Source organism: Lingula anatina, chromosome 1 (assembly GCF_051362555.1).
Source record: "Lingula anatina isolate TDL-2025a chromosome 1, LinAna3.0, whole genome shotgun sequence".
Lineage (NCBI taxonomy): Eukaryota > Metazoa > Brachiopoda > Lingulata > Lingulida > Lingulidae > Lingula > Lingula anatina.
The window spans coordinates 62,823,774-62,846,999 of record NC_141767.1 but is presented as its reverse complement, the minus strand read 5'-3'; the positions used below and the strand labels follow the sequence as shown (position 1 = coordinate 62,846,999).

General features: G+C 35.4%; 2 protein-coding genes and 1 long non-coding RNA gene across 3 annotated transcripts; 1 reads left to right on the top strand and 2 right to left on the bottom strand.

Moving 5' to 3' along the window:
- LOC106176791 (cytochrome b5 reductase 4) lies at positions 1-11,436 on the bottom strand. Its single transcript, XM_013559324.2, has 15 exons — positions 11,334-11,436; positions 10,683-11,049; positions 8,705-8,805; positions 8,345-8,432; positions 8,147-8,194; positions 7,909-7,969; positions 6,941-7,092; positions 6,400-6,432; positions 5,810-5,935; positions 3,231-3,371; positions 2,361-2,516; positions 1,993-2,146; positions 1,329-1,415; positions 832-996; positions 1-654 (listed from the first exon to the last, which is right to left on the bottom strand). Exons 2-15 carry the CDS (start codon positions 10,918-10,920, stop codon positions 600-602), a joined length of 1,605 nt encoding a protein of 534 aa, XP_013414778.1. The 5' UTR covers positions 10,921-11,049; positions 11,334-11,436; the 3' UTR covers positions 1-599.
- Positions 11,437-12,169: 733 nt separating this feature from the next.
- Positions 12,170-12,823, bottom strand: LOC106176770 (uncharacterized). The gene is made up of 2 exons (XM_013559287.2): positions 12,498-12,823; positions 12,170-12,321 (listed from the first exon to the last, which is right to left on the bottom strand). The coding sequence occupies exon 1, from the start codon at positions 12,821-12,823 to the stop codon at positions 12,500-12,502; it is 324 nt and encodes a 107-aa protein (XP_013414741.2). The 3' UTR covers positions 12,170-12,321; positions 12,498-12,499.
- On the top strand, positions 12,246-13,103 carry LOC147764859 (uncharacterized). The gene is made up of 2 exons (XR_015331745.1): positions 12,246-12,372; positions 12,541-13,103. It is a non-coding gene; the product is annotated as an uncharacterized LOC147764859 (long non-coding RNA).
- The last annotated feature ends 10,123 nt before the right edge of the window (positions 13,104-23,226 follow it).

Here is a 23,226-nt window from a genome sequence, read left to right as displayed (position 1 = left end):
TACAAGTTCAACTCTTTTATTTGAATTCTTGATTCATAAAAATGCTGCAATGCTTATATCGCAACAACAGATATACTTCTACATGCCACATAGAGATAAATTACTGCAAAAATTATTTAAAACAGAACTTTGACGGGTTAAAAATATGAGAAAACTGACCTGTTCATTTAAATACTAGTCTGACCTGTTTATTTAAATACTAGTACACATATAAATATAATGACACATTATACATAACAAAGTTTGTGCACAATTAGTATGAATCAAGCGGTGTCTCTTTATTTTAGACAATAAAAGAAGAAATTGATTGCCTCATCTAATGCAATTAATGTTTCAATTTATAAATAACTTAGCACATGTTTACTTGAAATTTTAAAGCTGATTACGAGTTCATAACACAAAAAACTCTGATAGTTGACTTGCATTGCAGTGCTTAAAGAATGATACACAGTTGAAAACAAGGGAAATGATTACAAACGTTCAACGGTGTGAATTTAACAGAATAATAGTCACATTTAATTTAAATTGCCCATTCGAAGACAGTTTCACATGTGCACTGTGCAGGTGAGCAGAGACCTGTTCAATCTCCGTCTCTTCAATTAACCCATAAATGGATGGATCCTGCTCAAGGAATATCCCATTTCTTGAACCAATCTGATAGAGGAAAAAAAGTGATGCAATTAATAACAGTTACCATCATAACTCAAACACAGGAAATTAAGAGCAAAACTATCAGTGTGGTGATATGTTACAACCCTGAATCTTATCAAATCTACCAAAAAAAACATTAACTTGGGGTAAAAAGTACAGGCAATTAAGATATCAGCATACCTTATTGCTTCTTCAGTAAAGGGTGAAGGGCCACAAGCACAGATCATCACTTTCTTTCCTTCTCCAATAGGGGGAATAAAACTTTCTAAGATCTCCTTTCTAATTCGCCCCCTTAGTCCATCCCAATTGTCGTCTGCTTCTGAGAGAATGTGGAACACCCCAAATCTGGCAAAAAAGGCATTTTTATTTATTTTTCTTACATAAACTGACTTACCATTGTCAAACTTGGTAATTTTTGGCAAAGAAAGTAAAGATTATTATCTTGCCTAAATCACAATAAGATTAACACCCAGCTAAAAAAGTTATCAACAATACACTACTTCTTTTGAGTTTAAGGTGGAAATATCACAACTTTTCATTCAAAAGCCCTGAGCATTAAATTGAAGCAGCTGGACTTTCAATTTTTTTCATGTATCAAAAGAATAAAATCTACTACACAATCAATTTTTTTTCAAAGAAAAAATGAAAATAAAAACAGGAACAGGAATTGAACAAACCTTGGGTTTTCCTGTGCTAGTAGTTCCAACTGGTTCCTCCATAAAATATCTTTTTCTGTTTTATTGAAAAACACCAGTTTTATTTGCCTGTAAAAAAGAAGAACTCATCTTTAAACAACAGTACTGTATAGACAGGTAAGTGTAGCTAACCGGTCTATAATAACAGATTAAATGTAAATGACTTGTCATTTAAAATGGAAGGCAGGTTTTATACTGCAACACTAACTTAGACAAGAAAGAAAATGAGCTGCATCATCTGGTAATCAATATTTCATCATATGAAAGAACCTCTTTTGAAACCAAGTGCCACTATGAGAAATCTGGTCAAATAGTAACTTCAAAAGGGGCAGTTTAGTCTATTTTTGTCTAAATCAGTTCTGAAATATGAAAAATGCCTAGGCCTACTGATGTCAGTTAATTTCTAAACCCATAAGACACCACTTCGTAACACTTATCTGTACTCTTCAGATGTTCTATTCAACAAGAAAAATATTTGACAATGATTGTCTAAATAAAGGAAAAGGAGTCATATCTTTCAGGTGGCCATATTGGATTTGGAGGCCACTTTGATTTTTCAACTGCACATTTTTTCTACATATTCCCAGACTGAACTTGTCAAATGTGAAAAAGGAAAACACTTCCAAATGCATGTGTGAACACTAACCTGGATCCTTCCCACTCTTCTATTAAATTTTTATAAATTATCTTGACCATGGGTGTGAAGCCTGTCCCTGCTGCTAATAATATCAAGTGTGAGCAATCCCGCATGTGAGATTCTTGATAGTTTCCTTCATAGTTAGAAACTAATACTTTGGACCCTGCAAATTTGACAAAATATTTTTGTTTAATTAACTTCCAAAAGATTATATTAATAATAATCATCATCACTACTGAAATAATCAAATAAAATATGCTGTGTCATTAGGATGTAGCTAATCAAACCTGGGGTTATCAAAATTAAAACAAGTATTTTCCCCATGACTGACAATCATGCATTTTGTTTCCACTTTCCAACACATGGGTTACACTCACCTTCTACCAATCTGTCAATGGCTGGTGTCAAAGCTCCACCTGGATAAATCTTTATCATTAAGTAAATTATTTCATCCTGTATGTCTTCTAACTGTGGAGGCACTTTATACTGCAATGAGGCTGTCACTGGGGTGTAGCTTCTGACTATGGACATGCCTTCAACAAAGCAACACACAAATATATATACACAGACAGAGAGTCAGACAGATGGGCTGAATGTAAGTAAGATAAAAGTGCATGCAAAACAGGCATAAACTTACAGCCTTTTACCATAACCAGTGAAATCCATAATCCTTTTTCCATTAAAAGGGTTACTTAAAACTAAGTACTCAGAAACGGGTTTATAGATCATAATTCTGAGAATGGTTCTGGATATGCTACACACTAGTGATTAAGAGACCAAGTGTAAAAATTTACAGGAAAACTTAATTTTTATGTATAAATGTCTAGTAGTCTTGCACTCGTTGTGTGGCCTTTAACTTACACACATCTCACTGATATAAAAATTCTCTTTGCCTGCTCTAGTTATTCAAATATTGCATTTTAATGTGTTTTCTGGACCCAAACACACATGATGTCACTTTTATTCATGCTGATATATCAGTCAATAAAAACTTCACATAAATAATAATAATCAAATCACTTTAACAAAGAGATGCTAAATGAAGTAGGTCAATTCATTTATATGATAAAAGTCTTAACTGGAGACAAACATTCCCCCACCATGTCAATAATTTAGAAATCAAATTTTACCACAGACATCAACAAACACCTACAGAGTTAGATAAAACCGATCCTCAGTTGTGCACAAGATGAAAAAAATGTGCAGAATTCATAAATCTCACCGGGTACCTATGCTCAATACCTCACCTTCTATATTAGCTTTAATATGTACATGATGACCTATGGGAACACTCATTCTGCATCCCTCTGGAAGCTGAACACAGTACAAGTGGGTATCATGACTGACTGGTTCTATGGACAATACTTTGCATTCTCGAAACACAGCCTCTGAAAGTATAACATTATACATAGGTCCATCTACTTTATATATTGTTTTTCATGCAAATTATAACCTTGTATACTTATCTTTTTCAAAGACCAAGATGTCATGGAATTAATCAAACTGGAAAATAAATTTTATGGCTCTTAGCCTTCTGCAAAATTTAAACCATGGCTTTTGTTTAGTAAAAGCAACATTCTAAAAAACATTATGATTATAAACCAGACTGTACTGCTGAATTCTGTTTCACAAAGAACTGTCTGGGTACAATATAGCTTGCTGAAAAGTATAAAATTCTGAAGGGTGCTTAAGCCTGTGCACTCAACATGTTTAAGAAGATGTATGGTTGTTCTTCACTACATTTTAGACATGAAAACCTGAAAAAATAAATTAATTATCAAGCCCCCCCCCTCAAATGATCCCATCTGTATCGTCCTTTATATGAGGTTTAGACAAGCATATTTGAGGTATTATTTGAGTTTTAATTTAAACCAATGAAAAAATTATTTTTATGTGAGAAAAATCACCCATACTTAAAGACAGCCAGGATAGATCCTGGACATTATCTCAAAACATCTTAAACTGATTAGATAACCAAAATTGATTTACTGGAGTTACCAAAGTGTGTGCAACTAATTATTGTTTTTATCTTTCATAATATGCAAAAAGCAAAATACTTTACCAAATAAATCAAACAAGAGAAGCCAAGTACGAAGTCAATTTCAACATTTTACAGGAACGTGGTATAAAATTGCATTGCACATTATAGTTAGTGCTATGTATGTTACCACAGAAACACTTTCTAATTAGCATAAAATTGGAAATAAACTGTAAATAAACTGGAAAAAACCATAACCTTCTCATAGTAAATACATATCTATGTCATTACCATCGCTGATGCTACACCAATAACTTGGCCATGACTATAGCCCATACTGACATTGTCCTGGTGAGCTAAGGACTGCAGGTCTTGGGAGAACAATGTTTATTGTGTTCCACCACTTTTAATTAAATTCCAAAGTCTAAATGTAGGAAAGCCACATTCTTCAGTGAAGTATTTATAAACAATTCTGGAATAACCATCCACTGAAACCTTTTAATCATTTACTATCTTCAGCACCCTTTATACTAATTTTGTAATATTTCACATCATGCAGCTACTATTTCCAGTTCATACTTCAATAGTCATCTCATAACAAGCTATAAATAAATGCACCACAACTTATTAAGTAATGCAATCTATTCCACGACCCTTTCTTGCACTTGCAGCCTTGTAGAATTCCAGTCCAATGCAGGTGATAGCTGACAGTTATGAGGCACTGATGTGCCATTCAACAAGCAAAATATGAGAATAATGTGAGCATAATCATAATACTAGTAAATAATGCTTTAATTATTGACAATTTAGATCAATAAAGAACTTCCATGTAATCTCCGCTGGGAACTTGATAACCATTATACCAAGTGTGGTTACATTGACCTCTACAACCCTTTATTAAGGAAATGTGTTTTTTTTTTCATAGCAACACCAGTATTTAGCTGTTTTTCTTTTCTTCATTTTTTTTTTTTTTTTTTTTTTTTGTAATGAGGTTTAAGAGACAGTTCATGTTTTTTGTCTTATATTTCCCCCTTACTCAAGCTTAAGTCTTGTTTTATTTATTTCAAATAATGGAATTTCAAATAATAAATAAAATTTACTTTTACTGTACAACCCTTACTTATGGAAATTGTTTTTTTTTATTTTTTTTTTACAGCAACACCAGTATTAAGTTGTTGTTGTTTTTCATTTTTAATGAGGTTTAAAAGGCGGTTCATGCTATTTTTCTTAACTGTCTGTTATTCAAGCTCAAGTTTCAGAGGCATGTTTCATTCATGACAAAATTGTAAATAATTTACAAGTTTCACTTTTTTTACACATAGTAATAGAAAAAATGTAAGTCATCATTCACTTGGCTTAAGCTTCTGTTATCCTAAAAATGTATATATCTACAGCATAACTTTGAATTTGGAATTTGAAAGAGTAATAGTCATTATATGTTATAAAAATTAATATTTTAATTATTGATAGTAATACAAATATTCTCCATAATATTTGGCAAAATAAGAGAAACAAAATGATTTCTCAAACTATTCAGCTGTCACATTTTGTGTGGACATTTATAAATATGCTGTAATGCATATGTTTATCATCCTATTCTGCATGATTTTAAACATATAATTCTTTCAAGAATTCTAAACATCTCTTCCCTTCATCTAATCTTTAATGCGGTTAATAATACAGTCAAAATCATCATTTATTATGTTTATTTTTCACCTGTTTACCAATATACCTGTTGAGATTTCACAGTATGGGTCCCAGTGTATAATTGGTTTCAGTTCTTCAGATTGCTAGTAGATCATCTGAATAATGGTATTATCAAGCACTTGCCAGGCACATTACACTAACCTTTGTTTCCTGTTTCTTCGTATGTATTATGACCTTCTAATGGATCCCCAAGGGCCAGCCAGCGTCTGCCCTCAACCACCTTACGGAGAATTATCTCTAATTTTCCTGTCCCTTTAGAAACTCGCACTGGAAGTGAAAGAAAGAACTGATGGTAATTTCTGTTTTATTGCAAAGTGATATATTGGCTTATTCAATAAAGGTGATGGCGAAGTGCCCTTTGCAACATTACAGCTATCCATTTTCAATAAGAAAAAGTGAAAAACAAAATGTAAATATCTACCAATATAACTTGTAACTATGGTAAACAGGGGAAAATCACACATTTCATAAAATAAAATATAGCATGCCCCTTGACAAATGACATTTAAATCATAGAGACTGAAAATGTCAAACAAGATTAACTTGCCTTTGAACATGCAAAATCTATGTAAAACTCATTTCCTTAATAGATCAGAGAAATAGAGAAATTGTTCATGTCTCAGCTGAAAAGTAAGATGAGAAATGCAACAGCAAGTCTTGTATCAGTTCATATATATTATTTGCTTAACCGGCACAGAATATAGAATAGGAAACAACAACTGACAACTCACCTCCACATTTTTCATGTACTTCATTTGCCAAATCTATGAAACCATGAAAAAGTAAAAAGGGAAAATTTACATGGTTACATAATAATTTACATACAAAATACATAATGGATTTAAAAGAAGAAATAAGGGAGGACAGAAATTCAATCATACACAAAAATATGTTTTAAAATAATGTGTGAAAGCCAAGTACAATTCATCAGGGGTTACATAAATGTTCCTTCCCTGCAAGGAAAATTTGCCAGGTCTCAGGTAAATTGACTTGAGTGAGTGAAAAGATGCCTGCCAATTTTTTCCAAAGTCTTCCTATGAGATGGCAAGTAGAAGATCTCTGTATCTTTCATTTTAACTGAAAAACTAGTCTATAGGAAGGTAAAATTCAAGCTAAGTCCAAGAGAGCATATCAACTTTTTTACCCAATGATAATTTTCTTTGAGTACATAAAATGAAAAACATTTCAAGGTGCATTTGGAGGAATTCATCACTGATATAGCAGAATAAAGTCAGAGGAAAGGCTTCCGTCTAGTTCCCCATTGCCACCTACCAAGATGCACCATGTAAGTCATGTCTTTGACCACAACAGCTGCCTGCAGCTTTTGTCCCTTCTTGTCAATGATGACATGTTCTCTGAGGATGTCATTCCACCTGGTATATATAGTCAGGGTAACACTGCTGTCATTTTGGAACCAGTCCAACCTGTAACATGACAATATGGTTAAGTTAGAAACATTGTATGCAAGAACCAGTCTTATTTGTAATTTTATAGTTGTTAAGTGGCAGACAGCAATGTAACACTTTAGATCAAGTCAATCTGTAACATCACAATATGGCAAGTCAAAGGTAATTAAATGTCATGCAGACAGAGAGGTTTCTATGCAATCAGAAAACAGACTGACTTTGAATCTGCTTTAAAATATGAACAAACTTCACAGTGAATCAATAACAAAAATAAGATTGTTTCAGAATGTTCAATTTGCTCTTAATACCAGATAATGCAAGCAGCCAGTTTTCAAAAAAAAAAAAAAAAAAAAAACATTCTCATTTATCTTAGGTTTTCATATTATGTGTGACATATATCCATTTACAAAAACAGTCTGCATTACAAGTTTCTGTGTTCATCAAGATACTGATTTTCGTTCTTTAAATAATTAAATGCAACATTTTGAGGCCTACATTTCCACAAATGCCACAGCAGAGCATTGCTACAGTGGGTGCTATCAAGATAATTATCTTCTCTAGCGCAATGTTTCAGAGAAGGCACATTACTGGGGGCACATAATTATACACAATGACATATCTTACAATTTAATGCAGTCATTAATGGGAAACTGTAGTTCTCAACTAACAAAACTCTTTATCTCAAAAGTGCAAATGTAGTCTAAAAGAACAAATGACATAGTGATACACATATCTTATCCAAATTTTGAGATAGAGAAAAAGTTAGTATTAGTAACAGCTTTTCACACATGCAAAATTGTTTCATTTCAGTAGTATCAGAATCATTTTTCTTACCTTGGAGAAGGTTTTTCCTCCGGTATATGAATGGGTGGAGGGGCAGGGGGAGGCATGTGTCCTAAGAAAATAAAGTTTAAGTCTGGTATGAATATACCATGCATGAAGTTGGCAGTCTTTAACACAAGTTTTCAAATAATGTTGTTATTCAAATAATGTAGCATTTTCACATGTTCAAAGATCTTCCTCACCCAATTGGAAATTAAAAGGAAACTTCCTCAATAATGAAAATAATTACCTTTGGCACTGAGAAGACTACTGTAGAGTTTCTTAACAAGAGGGGAACCTGAAAGATATAATATTAATTAACACTAGTTAAGTCTATCTTCATTCCCATGCCTGAAAGAGCTATACATATTCACATTAAATAATAAACACAATATGGGACTTTTTGTTCACTATATTTCTTTTTAATGATATATGAGTACACAGTTACCTGATTTTTCAACTGGCACTGGAGTTGCTTTTAATTTTCCAATGTAGCAAGACTCTAACATAGACTCAATGTTTACCCATTTGTGGACCTTAAATATATAAATGATAAAGACTAAGAGGTGAATTTTCAAGACTTAAAAGATTACAGATACGTTTCAAGTTGAAATTTGACAAAACATGGATTTCTACTACTCGTAAAGTGACCAACTTCTATTCTTGAATGTATACTGCATGCTGATAAAAACAGCTAAAACAATTTATATATATCAAATTAAGAAATATACACAAACTGTCATTTACCCTGTCTCATTTACAATTCTCATTCTGAAAACTGAAACATACTACTGCATGCTATACTTACCTCATCAAACAATTGTGTCCCATCTTTGCCAGCTCCTTTCATCAGTTCATCCACACCTCCTGGGTGATATTCAAAGTAAGGGGTGATGTTATACACTTTACCTTGAAAGAAAAATTAAACCTTATGTTAACTTCTCAATATATGTGAACAAATGTCTAAAAGTACCCTGATATATTTAACATCAGCCCAGTGATTGCGAAAGAGATTGAAAACTTACCAGACATGTGGGCTGGAGCAAATTAAATTTTGTCAGCCCACACCTTTTTTTACCGGCCCACAACAAAATAATCAAGCTGTATATTTTCACTTCATTTTTGATGAATATTATTGTCTGGCATTTTAAATCGTTGCTTTTTAATTTTCAGGCCAGATGTAATAGGATGTTTAAAGGTTTAAGTTTAAACGTCTTTCATTTTGGTTGCTTTCTGGCATTTAAGTTTTATCCTTTTTACATCTGGGTTGCCTATCTTAATTTCTAATCTTTTAACACAAGATCATGTATCCTTTGTAAATTTTATTCCAATTTTTGACTTAAATTAAAACATAAGTCATAGTGAAGTGGAGCTTCCAACTTTTGTAACGTTTTTTAGATTTTCACTCTTGGAAAAATGCTTGTCTGTTAGCAGGGATTGTCCTGGGTCAAAATCTGGTCGGGCCATTTTGGCCCACTTGGTCAAAAAAAGTGTGCCATTTTTTAAAAATGTGTGCCGTGAATTATTTAAAGAAAAATTCATTGTATTTCAATATTTTTTTATATGATTAAAATCAATGAAAAAAGGCTTAATGCTACATCTGAAGTCCTAAATAATTGTAGTGTGTGGAAAAATCTTCCAAAATAAACATACTGTCTGAAAAATTGTACAGTACTAAATGGAAAAATCTTCAGAATTGATAATTGCACTATGCCAAATAATTGCACTACAATGTAACATGGAAAAGGTAGACAAATCCCATTTTTATTGTGAAATAAAGCTATTGCTCTCATAGCAGGCCCGTAGCCAGCAATTTTAAAAGGGGGGGGAGGGTCTTTTTCCATAAAAACGCCATGTACCTAGATCAAATTTTACCAAGAGTGGACCTTTTGTCAGCATAAGAGGCAGTTCTTTCGAAACCCCTGAACCATCCCTGGCTACGGGCCAGAGTCTGAAAAGAATTTTTATTCAATATCTAAGACTAAAGTTTAGATGAATATACTGTAATGGACAGTTTTGCACCCTGACTGTGCCATTGCGGATTTTCCGCATGGAAAATGATGTTGTCCCTCATTTTGACATATAGCACCGCTAAAGGCGCAATATGACTTAAAATATCCGTTAAAATTAGTTAAGAGCACCCATCTAAAAAGCAAATGAATATTTCTCCTTTTCACTTATCGTTTACTCAACATGCAGTCCGACGGAAGCCATACTTGTTTACCCAGCACGTGTAGTTAGGTGTTCTCAGAGGTCCGCGCGTGGCCAGTCGTAAGCAGTTTGAGCAGCCTTTTTTCAGAGTCTTGAGCAGTACGTTTTTCATTGACCTGTAGTTGTTTCAGTTTCGATACATTTTTTTGTGAAACAGGTCACATGTCAGCCCTCACACCATCGCTACGCACACTTCAAGCGACATCATAATGTACGTAGACCTTTATTACAAAACGCGCCAGTATGGCGCAAGTTAAAGTTTTACTTGCGAATAGTGCGTAGCTTTACGATATATTCAAATATGAGGCGAGGTGTCTGTTAAAGAAACTGACTTTAGTCCGTCGGACATGTGGGCCGATGAGTTAAAAGGGTTTTCCAGCCCACAGAACTTTTGCCGGCATATGGCCGTGGTCCGACGGCTTTCGCAATCACTGTCAGCCATCTTAAATTTTGGGCCAATTTGCAGACAAACTGGAGAAAATGAGTAAGAATCAACGAATAACATGCTATCATAAATCAAAATTCAAATTTATTCGCATGCATTAAAAAAATCTGATAAATCACACCCACCATACCTCGCACAGCCATCCAACAATTGTTAACAGTGTTGTGTTTGGCAAGTTCTTCTGTTGTTACATCAAATGACCTTCCACCAGTCCCAGTTAAATCCTTCCCACTTTTGGTCAGCCTGACCCAGTCCATCAGTGACCGGCCGGGCTTCAAGGCCACTTTGTGTCTGCCTGCTGCTCCACTCACTCCAGCTCTCTGGGCAGAGAAAGGAGCTGGGAACTGTGGGGCTGTTAGCTTGGACATTACTAACTGCAGTGGAGGCCAGTGCTCTGTACGTAACTGGATTTACGTCTACACCACTGATGAAATGTCCCTACTGGTTTATCTCTATTAATTTATTATCATTGTGTTGCCATGCTTCAATTAATTCAACTAAAAGGGAGAAACTCACTATTATAACAGTTCATTTTTTAACAAAAACAAAGAGAAAACAGTTTGAGTATGATGGTATGATAATGGAAAAATCGAGGCACGCAAATACAGTACAGTACAGATCGACTTGGATTTTCACTGAAGATTTCAGAGAAAATTAAGCTGAGTTAAAGCAAACGTTTCTACATTGCGACAAATGCATCTCTAGTCACATATTCCACTGTCTACTGAAACAACGCCACAATTTTCAGAACTATGAATAACTAATAAAGCCAATTACCTACCTGAAATTGTGTGACATTTCGTAAACACCTGCTGTGCCTAAAATTCTACCCGACCTTGACTTTGATGTCATGATTTCTGTCTCCTTTTGCAAAAGAATGTTAGAAAGTCGGATAAGTAGCAAGGTTACAGATTAAAGAGATTATATCTTCATGTGTTAATTCATGGTAATGTTTTAACTCATGGTCATGTTTGAGTTCAGTTCTGGAAATGGGTCTTGAGATTCTTCAGGATTTACTGTCATCCGCACTTTTTAGTCACACGATAAACGTTCAGAGATTTTTTAAGCCCAGGTAGGCCTATATGCCTGAATAAGTTTGAGCAAGTTCTCAGGAGGAAGTGGTTAGAAGACCTGTTCTGTGCGGATGTAGCCTATACAGATCCGTTTATTAAAAGTTATCTGTGTAAATATTCTATAGTAATCTTTACGCAAAAATGTATTTAATTTGTACTAAAAAGAAGCTGACTCTTGTTTGAAAGAATATAACTTCTATTTTTCATTCATGTTTGGGAAATAAGTAGAACTGCCATTCAGATGCAATTTGTTTAAAAAAAGACAGAAAAAAGGGGGAATAAACCTGTATAATATTTATGTTTAATGTCACCGAGTAGAATTAGATGTTGTGGTATGGATGAGGATCCCCAAATCAAAATACTTTCTTATTACATTTACTCGTACAGTAGGTACATGTACATGTAACAACAACAATAACTGTTCACAAGCAAAGAATTTTTAATAGCTCATCAAAGACTAGTAAAATTCACAAAAGAACAGCCGCATTGATTAGAGGATGTGTTATGTTATGTTATCTATTGATAAAATTTCGGCAGCATCCATTGATCTTTAGTAGGCTAGCACGTAGAGCATCAGCAAATCTCAGAGAGGCTGTAGATCTGCTTCCTTGGTGAACGTGCCGGTACTTACGAGGCGCAGCAGAATGTTCTTAGTTCAACAATTTTGGATGGCCGTCATTCAGAGTAGCAGATTGTCTGAAAAAAAAAAGACTGGCAGTGTGACTCTGGTTTTGCTTTTCGTTTTAAGTGAGTATCGATTTATTTCAATATCAGAAAAGGAACTTACACTCCTATTCAAATCAGAAAGAAACGGAAGAAAAAGAAAAAAATACAGATTAAGAGCTTGAGAGAGACATTTTTCATAAACGTACCATTAGTACTTCTTGTAGCTCTTGTAACCTTTTCCGTAACTAGTTCCGAAAGAATTCCCATAGCCATAGCCGCTTCTATAGCCATGCCCGTGACCGCTGCCAACGTAGCCAGTGCCGTAGTCAGCGTAACTTCCATAAGTACCGTACCCAGCCGCGTACGTACCCCCATAGACTTTCCTACCGACTCCGGCGTAGCCCCTTCCAGCAGCGTAGCTGCTGGCTCTATAGACAGGGCCTCCTGCGTGGTAGATTGGCTTGTAGGGATACGGAACCAACGCGGCAGCAACGGCTAAGGTCGCAGCGAGAAGAATGAGCTTCAGCATCATGGCAGCGGAAATCTTTTCGTCAGAGAATGTGCGTATGCTGAGGCACTATTCAGACACTGGTGAAGTTGAGGGTTTTTCAGTTGGGTTTTTATACTTGTTAGAAGAGCGTGTTTGAAAACATTCAGATTTTGTATTAAAAGATTAATTCTTTTGATGTGGAGATTCCTTATAATTGAATATGAGATATTTGAATTACTTTTCGTCTAAGTTACTTCTAATATCTCACACTAAATGGCTGGATTTTTCTTTAAAATGAAATAAATGTCTATCGAACGATAAATCAGCAGTTTTAATGAAATGTGACAATTAATTGGGAAATTTCCGGATTTTATCTCTAATTACTTCACTTTTTTTCACTACTGCCTGTTGTGCGCTTGTAATGACCTGGATATAAGACCTTTGATGCAGAGTGTAATAGCCAGTGATTTCAATGAAAACGCGTTATATGGCGCTTGTTCAATAATCGTTACACGAGTCGATCAAAATTCACAGAGTTTGTTTTGTTTTATATCACGCCGAAGATGTCAGAACAGACATTTACACAATATAGTATGAGTGACCTTCATACATACAAGTCTTTTTAAGAATTCAGTCTTGAACACAAGGGGATTAACGTCCCTGTTATCTAATGGCGCTTCTCTTTTTTTTTCCATTGTACTTTTCCAACTCATTATTTGGTATATTTTGTATCAAGAGGAAATGTTATGTTGTACTCTGTTGTAATGCGCGACAGAATAATTCCCATTCATCATTTAATGGCATTGCGTATAGATGGATATATTTTAATAAATACTGAAGCACGTGAAACTTCGCTCAAAATCTTATCTGACGAAGAAAAGATTGGCAATTATATCTAAACAACCTCAACTGGCACGCAATTCACAAACAATTAAATTTATTTCTTGAAAGCTTTGCGGAAAAAAGGACTAATGCATTTTCCCACAGTATCTTATATTTATCGAATTGTAAAAATCTACAAGGTCTGTAGTTACTTAAAAGTACATTTTTTTCTTTAGAGTTTTATCCTTCAATATGCGTTTTTTGCTCGGCGTGTCTTAATCGACTTTTTTATAGTAAGGCTGCCATTAAATGTATGCAGTTTAGTTCTACAATACCTGCGTTCTTAACTAATAAGACATCTTGCTGAAATTAAGCACGTATCAATTATGGGGTAAAATGAACGTGTCGATAGAAAAATATTGAGATGAGAATAATTGAGCTTTTAATTTACTTTTGTCGTTTCCAAGGTTAAAGTGAGAGTGACCATGACAGTTATGACCGTTTAGTACCTAGATACTCAGGGGTTCTTATAAAGCAGTATTCAATTGAGGACCATTAGTTCACTTTGCAAAAAGTCTGTTTTGGAGTCTTTGTAGAAAACGGAGACGTGGAATCACTGGCAATAAAGAGCCGCGTTCATTACGTCTGTTTTCGACAGTTTCAACTTAAAACAGTTCTTCTGCAGAATATGGCCGCTATACAGAATGAAAATAAGTAGCGACTTCTTTGTTTTGATTTTGGTAGTCCGCTAAACCAACCCCCCTACAGATTAACATTTGAAGTTCATCAGTGCGAAGGATGATGTACAGGAACATGGTAATGGATTATGGAATTCTTGATAACTGGTTTAAGGTAGTCTATTCGGGACTTTCGCGACAAATATTTTTATTATCGAGAAAAAGTACTTTTTCATATTCGCCTATTCGCGTATCATTGCTCCACCCTTCCCTGCATTCTGTTTTGCTCTGTTTCTAATTTCAAATAGATTCAATATTGGTTCGTTTTAATCATTATTCGTTTAGAACTAAATTGTCTAAAAATAATATACTTATAAACGAATCATGATTCATATAGACTGTCATGTCTTCCTGACTTTTCAGAAAAATATACTCAATATTTGCTAAAAGTGATGGAATATTTTGAAAATTAAAGATATAGGCCTAAATATTATTTCAACGTTCACTAAGATAATTGCCACAAACCCCCATATAGCATTGACCAATAAACAATTTTCACAATTTTCAACTAGGACAAAATTTCTTGAGTAATGCAAAACAGTTGGTTTAAATAGTATACCCTGAATAGCAGATCATAGCAGAATGGAAGGCCACGTGTACGCTCATGGCCTAGTCACTGATGTTTGTGGGGCCTATAGTTACAAGTCAGTTTTGATTAGCACTTTTGTAGGGTGTCAATGCTTCGTCTTAAAAAAACGAGGTATAGCTTGGTAATTTTTGTGTGTGTGTGTGTGTGTGTGTGCGTGTGTGTGTGTTTGGGCGCAAGCAAAAGGACATGGCTGTTCGCCCTGGAATCCGTCATCCAGCGATATAGTACAAAACAAAATACCTGGCCAGGTACACCGTTAAACTATAGTCTAGAAGGATCATACTAGATGTGTCGTCAAAAGATAAAATTGTCAGCATCTTCTCTGGGGGACAGTGGCAAAAAGCATCAAAACCCAAGTTTCCAGAGAGATATCTCAAACGTGTATACTATACCTTTAAGATATTTGCTTGTGTAGAGCCTATATTAAGTATTAAATCGGTTACAATAAAAATTAACGGGCCTGCCGTGTATGGATGTGTTAGAGGTGCAAAGGCGACGCAATACCAAAATTGCACCTCCTGCCGTTTGACGCATGGTTTCGAGCATACACCTTGTTTGATCAAATTGTTTATATAAATAATAAGTTTCCACAGAGAGAGTACCATTCTAAGATTTTAGTGTTTGTAGAACAACCCAGGTTTACTTCTTTCTTTTTCTTATTGGTGAAATGTATGTGGCCTGAAAAGTTTTTCAAAAAGAAGAGGACACTTTATAAACTCCTTTATTCTGCTATTTACTATTATGAAATTTGAACACGTTGGTTAGTGAACTATCGCTCTCTCTCTCTCTCTCTCTCTTTGTGTATGTGTGCCTTTTCATTTAGAAGCTTCAGTCCTTTCTGTTTTCTCTTAGTTTAAAAACCTTAAAGTTAAAGATCTCCCTCTCTTTCATTGTGCCTTTTATTTAGAGTCTTCAGTTATTACTGTTTTCTCTTAGTTTTAAAACTGTAAAGTCAAAGACACGGTAGCCATCTTTGTTGATACAACGTGCAACGCGAACGAAACAGGGTATCACAGAAAACTGAACCCTAATTAAACATTAGCACATTGGATTTTAATTACATTCCAGCAAACGTCAAATATTCTTAGCGAAACTAAAAGATGAAATAAGGATGATCCTTTCGATTTCAATAAACTTAAACAATAAAACCGTTGGGTAATTTGAGTTTTAAAATCTCACTGTGTATAAACAGTTTACCCATCGAATCTGGTATTATGTCAAAGGTTTTGATCATTGCGAAAATCTATATTTAACTGACAGTTTACAGGCAACTTAAGTCGCGCGACTATCAAGTTTATTACACAAAGGATAAACATGTTGTCTATCTACATATTTCCTTTACACGGGCGTCCGTGATTTTATTGGCCTATTTGTGAAGTGCTTTTCTCCAAGCACTGGGCAACAAATCCCAAGCCGAGATTGCAGACTTGGAAATAAAGAAGAGAACGGCAATTATGGTCGCCATTAAAGTGTAAAACGGCAGTCAAAATCACGGAAACGCTAACTAAGTTCACACTGCTCCCAGTTTGTAAACTATAAAGCCTAACATTGCGTTGTTGTGAAGAATAAACCAGTCTACATAAGGGTAGTATACCTAGGTAAACACAGAAACACGTCACTGAAAATTTCTTGTACCTCATCATGTTCAAGACAATGGTCCCTCATTAGAACACATGTGCTTTTATTAGTGAGTAAATAAGTTAGTTAGTTAGCCAGTCAGTAATTATCTCGTTGTCATTATTGGTATCTCATTAAATCATTTAAAATTTTCTATCTGTACATGGTAATTCATTTTATCCCTCTTGCTATTTAATTTGGCTGGTCAGAATTTAATTCTCATCAGCATTATTATCTCATACGGCGTTTTCCCGCCCGTTAAATTTTCATTCTGTTTAAAAGGAATTTTACAATGAAATCGGCGAAAATAAAAGAGTCATTGTTTATTGCGTGTGTGGCTTTCCGTGGCTAAAGTTTCCAATTACAGGCAAACGCTTAATAAGAATGATTATACCTCTCCTTTTTACTATTTTCCCTCTACATGTGACAAAGTTCCCAAGAGAAAACGAAAAGCGGTGGTTCGTAGCATGCGGTTTTAGGGAATGCGATAACAACCCTTCCCTTGTCGCTCTGTTATCTCATTTCTTTAAGTAGAAGAGCTTGTACCAAAATTTCATAAAATTGTGCAGTACCTTTCAAAAGTTGTTAAGAAACGTAAATGAAGACGGGTAATGGGGTAGAGCCAGAGAAATAAGTGCGCTCCTAAGCACAGCGCCCGGTCAACTGTGAACAATATAGGCCAACACGATGATATTTTGTTGTTTAGTTTGATCTTCTTGTGTTAAAATAACCCAGAAAGATATATTTTCATTGAAATAGTCATTGACAGAGTATTGCAGTATCTCGATTGACTTCAATTAAAGTAAACATGATGGTAACTATTTCAAAGCAAAGCAAAATGTGAGTGTAAATTTAACAATTTGCTTGGTGCGGCCTCCCCACGCGCCAAACACCTGCCTGTCTCGCGCAGACTAATTCATATTCCCGTAAACACCACAACGCTGGATTGAACCTGGAAAACATAGTAACATCATGAATATTAAACAACTACCTGTAGAGGTTTGGTCATTAAAGACCGCGTTAAATCATTGGCTCTGTGCGTCTTAAAAATCAAGATTTGTGAAAAGTAAAGAAAGAAGCAAGGGCACATTCTTTCGGATCATGGTAGCAAGCGTAAAGGCGCATAGACGCTAGTGCTTGAGTTTACTAGCGACAGGTGTATTATCGGGTGTAACAGGAAAATAAACTGCCCTGCTTTGTGATGAGCTTCCAAAAACGAACACCTACTCGGCGACGAGAGAGAGGGGCTGTTTGAAAAGGGAGGTCGGTTTAATAAGCTAAGGGCTGACAGCAGCGATGATTATCTACACCGTCGCATGCTAATTGTAGGGAAAGTAGTATGTTTGAAGTTGATTCAGGGCTGTAAACATGGGGACCAAGAGATAAGATACTATATTATGTTGGTCGGTATTAAATCTAAAGTTAACTTCGCGATGGGCGTGTGTATTAACTTTAAAATGAAATGATGATATAGGATTAGAAGATAATAATTCAGGGTTCAGAACCAATTTATCACAGGCATATTCTTGATAAACTGATGGCGCCAAATTGAGACTTAGTTCTACCTTAATTTCTTATAGTGGCTTAATAAACGATCCAGACCACTCGGCCACGTGGCCGATCAGCGACCATAATTACAGAAATAATGAGCTCAGATAGTTTCAATCTTGTTTTTATCTGAGTAAAATTCCTGATTTAAAACATGTTGAATAAATTAACTCATTTTCGTTTGATACTCTTTATTTGAAATAACTTTTTACATGCATACGTTCCTGTTTTTGTTTTCCCACTTAGATAAACGCCAAATCCATTCAATTCAACACAAGTGAAATTACAAACAGTTTATTGTTTTTCCTTGTTCACCTAGGTTTGTTAGAAGTTTTCCAGTTGAACTGAATCTACATTTTTATTGGCAAATACGACAAAATTAGGAGGTTTACTAACAACGCAATAAAGCAATTGGTCCTCCATCCGAAATAAGACGAAATAAATATTTGATTTTCTCATGACGAGGTCAAAATTGTTAACACTTCACGGTTTCAAGATATATTCAAATATCTAAGCAAAACCTTTACTGGACCCATTTAGATTTGAAGTATATGAAGGAACACCCGCAACGTTTCTTTGCATTTAGTCACCTATGCAATATTCCCCGGCCTCGTGTGTCTCTACAGGTAAGGTACCGCTCCCATTTAAATCCGGTCAGACGACTTTAGAATATTGAATAAAGGCCCAGGACGCGTGGAAGAAGCATGGGAAACTAATCGACTTTTAATGTCGCGTGTCTAGTGTAGTGGTGCGTGTGCCAGTGGAAACTTTGTTCTGACGCATGACTGTCACCGACTGTCATTACTTTCAAATTAACGCTTTTGGTTCGATTCATTAAAACGCTCACTACAAATCTCTCCCCTGCGTCTTTCTGCCTGTGTGTCCGGCCCGGTGTCCTGTGTCTACCTGCCTAGCTGTTAATCTACCTGCGTATTCGAATGCTTGACATTTTCCTACTGCTACCTACTAATTTTATCATATACAGAGTCTCTTGCAGCATGGTACCGTCTCTAATCATGATAGAGTCCCCTCTTTCATCCAAAGGCTGTGTTGTATAATAATGCCAAAGCACAGCTAGTTTTTTCAGCCTGATGAACGCATAAAATTTCAGACTGCTTGGTGCTTCTCGAACTTTTTGCATAACTACAGGGCATTTCATCTTGTAGGCTGTCTGTTTGAAAGAAAAATAGGCAGGTATATTTTAAAAAAGAGACGATTTATCTCTTTTTGTCGACACTGATATTTGGAGATGTTCAACAGCTTTTTTGTCCAAAGGTTTAGTGAAAACCCGCATCGCCATTTGGGAAGGCAAACATCCCTCCCGCATGTCACGCTGGAGTATTTACCATTCTGTGTCCCAGCATATTCGATTATTCACTATGGCAAACCTTTTGCTAACCTGCCGAGTACGTGCCGTTCTTACCTGTGGCACTAGGTCATCGAAAGGTTTTTGCCCTGTATGGATTTATGGTTGGCTGAGTTTCCTACAAATGTGTATGCAACCTTATTTTGCCAAAAAAAAAGTGAATGGAATAAAAAAGTAAACCAAAAAAAGACAGTTACACGCAGAAACAGTCCCCAGCCAGAAAAAACATCCTCTTTGTTAGGGGCGTCAAAGATGGTATTAAAAAAAAAAGTGGCGAAAATGTGTTCTTCTTACAAAATTAGTACAGACTCTGGCCAAAGTAGTAAAGAGGCTGTTCTTTATATAACAGACCGATAGCGTAAGAAAAAAAAGCCACCCCTAAACACGGAAATTAGACCTTTATACCCCACCCTTCTGATATTTTGCAATTAAAATCCACATGAACAAGCTTGAGAACGATTAGGACGTTTAAAGCAAATAAAATACTTCATGTTATGGTTCCATTTTCTGTTGTTTACAAGCACTGCCATTGCTTTAGATACCAAACTGTGTCTGTATGCAAATCATACATTCGCATCGGTTAACACTTTTACACTTTTTCAATAATAATTTGAAACTGCAATACAATTTTGGATTATTTTGAAATCTATTCTGGACAGACAGTAAATGTATCTTATAATAAATTTGTCCTTAAAATGAATAAAAGAGAGAATTCAAGCTCAATACAAAATATATTTTTCCGGGGTTGAGGGGTTCTTTTACTGAATGAATGATCGAACGAACGAACGAACGAATGAATGAATGAATCGAACGAAAGAGGAAGTAATACACAGCTACAGATGTGTGGTTTGATATTTGAAACTAATATCAATTGTTCCACTAAAGTTACATTTCTCTTATGCAGGTGCCATTTCGCTTTGCAACGATGGTTATTTTCATCATTCTTATTTAAAGGTATTGGAATAAAAACTCGAGTCCAAGAAGGAAGTTTAAAAACAGTGTGGTGGAATCGGTGGAAGACCAAATAACTGAAGAATAGAAATAATATATGTGTCAACACTTCCTGCTTCATACGGTAGAATTCTTGTACAAGGAGCAGTATTTAAACATTGTATTTCATTGCGTTATATTCCACTTATCTTTTCTGTTTCTGTATATGCCCCTATTAACAAACATTAAAAGGTGCGGTTGTTTGTTTGCGGTTAGTGTGGCTCATTATAGGTGGAAAAATTAATGTCTCTGAACCAACGTCATTAACATTTATGAGGGTTTTGACAGTTATAAGTGATCACACGCCAACCGGAAACAGTTGGTAGATAATAATAAAGTTCAAAAGTGAAGAGTACAAAAGTTAGTCAGAACACGCATCATGCGATTCTTTAGCATATTTGTACGTTTCAAGAAGACAATGAATTGAGCTTCACATCCAGAATCGAATAATAACATAACGATATTATCAAAAGTACATCGTCGATGCGTACTGGCAGTAATCAATTAATTTGTTTCATTTTGCCACTAACTTTCTGCCCCTTAATGCTTGAAATTCAGTCTTTATAAAAAGCTTACTGCCTGGACAGCTAAGACAAAAGCAAAATATATTTTGTTCTAAATGAAGGCACACAAAACGTGATAAAAGAGCCAGAAACATTTAGAGATTATCCGTGGTAAGCAATAAGTTACAATACAGCACATTCCATCGACAAGGATAATGTAGGTTATCTAACATGTGAAAACGAAAGAGTATAAGGATCCATTAACTAAAACACTGAGAGCATTTAATAAGAAAATATCTTAGAATGACAAAACTTTACTGAAGCTTTAATTTAATTTATAATCCAAAGAGAAAAATATGCTTTGTTCAATAACTAGAATAATGTGGCTAGCGGGAGTAAGTGAAAAAATCATCGTAACACTGCCGTGCGAAGGGATTCTGATTAGTATGAATATCACACGAACTGATTTGGCCATCTAACAATTATTTAAGGTGGGGCTAACTTGGCGCCATAGAACCCCATGTTTGCATGCCCCCCCCCCCCCCCCCACACACACACACACACACTCACTCACAGACACTCACCTATTTTATCTGTAGCTATTGCATAGTCGTAAACAAACAAAACGAAATGTTACAATCCACGAGTACAAATTAAGATCAGAGTTGTTATAAACCGTGATACAGACGTTTGAAAATAGTCTTCCTTGGTGAACAGGGTGACGCAAAATACGCATAAGCATCGTTTACTGCTTGAAATTCGAATAAATTGAGAATCAGGGTAGGACTAAATAAAGCGGGTTTAATAAAGCAGGCCCATACAAAAGTAATGAAATCAACTTAAAGCTGTTAATGTTACACTACAAAAGTATGGTACCGTATTTTGGCATGTCACCCGTTCGAACTAGCACGGGTGAACGCGCCATTACTTGGTAACGTCAGTTCACCCCATACACAAGGAAGTGTACCGCGACAGGACTTGATCACACTTAAGATAAAAATACGCAACAAAGAAAAAAGTTCAGCTAGAGGTCTGCCATATATAATGAGCCGAAGGAAGCGTTTCATCCTATACAGGCGTTAGAGTGAAAACTGAGTAAGATTGATTCTCCTGAACAGATTAATGCAGAGTTCACTTAAAGAAAAATGCGGCCCGCTTATTGGCGGCGGAATATAAAGAGACTTTGTAGAAAAATAGGTAGAGCGGCAGTGAATTACTTTAGTGTTACGATCTGGTTGTATTACTAACGATATCGGGCGGTGTGGTCAGAAAATGCACACCAAATAAGATATATTCTATCAGTGAGCCAATATTGTTTATGTTACTACCTGATATTATGCTGCTATAACTGTCAGGAAATACTTATCAACTTAGATGCTTATTATTAATGGCCGAACATTCAACGTGAGCCCAATTTACAATGTATTTAGTTGATCGAAGCATAACAAGTAACAATTAGAATTCCTCCGTCTTTCACGCAGATAAAAAAGGCCATTTACCTTGTGGACTCCACTATTATGTTTGTAGTTTATTATAGCAGTGTTTTACAATAGTTCTGGTATGCTGAAATGGTTTAATACCGTCTTACGTTTATTGACCTTAGCGATTCAAACACGCACAGTTGTACCTACAACAAACATATAAATATCGTTGATTATTATAAGATCGAGATGAAAGAAATCGATACATCAAAGTTTTACCGACATAACTGAGTTATCTTAGACTCTGCAGGCCTGTACTCGAAGGTTTAGATACGAAATCTTATCAGAATTCCAACGTCTTAACAAACACCTGCTCAGTATTTTATTTTAGTCCATAAAAATTATACATTGTTATGTTCCCCTTCAAAAAAAAAAAAAGAAAAAAAACGGAATTACTTGAAATTTAAGATCCAAAGATTCAACAAGCGCCTTTATCTACCTTTACTGAATTAAGATATCTCCCCGTCATGATGCTTTTGGCCAAAGTCTGAATTATTTCGGTGTCAGGTGTTGTTTCTTGTCATAACCACATTGGAGCCAAGGAAGGAAGAAAGACGGGATTCCCAGAGATTCCCATCTCTTGCATGTTTATGATTACACCGACCTTGATGCAAAACCACTCGTGTAAGTCTTACTTGCCACGCAAACCAATCTGTCAACACCTGGCCAAAGTTTACATGGAGGGCAGCATCATCTTTGGACAGTACAGGTTACTTGGCACTGATTCTTCTTCTTCTTCTTCTTCTTCTTATTATTATTATTTTAAAAAAACCAAAGTAACTTTTTTTGCTT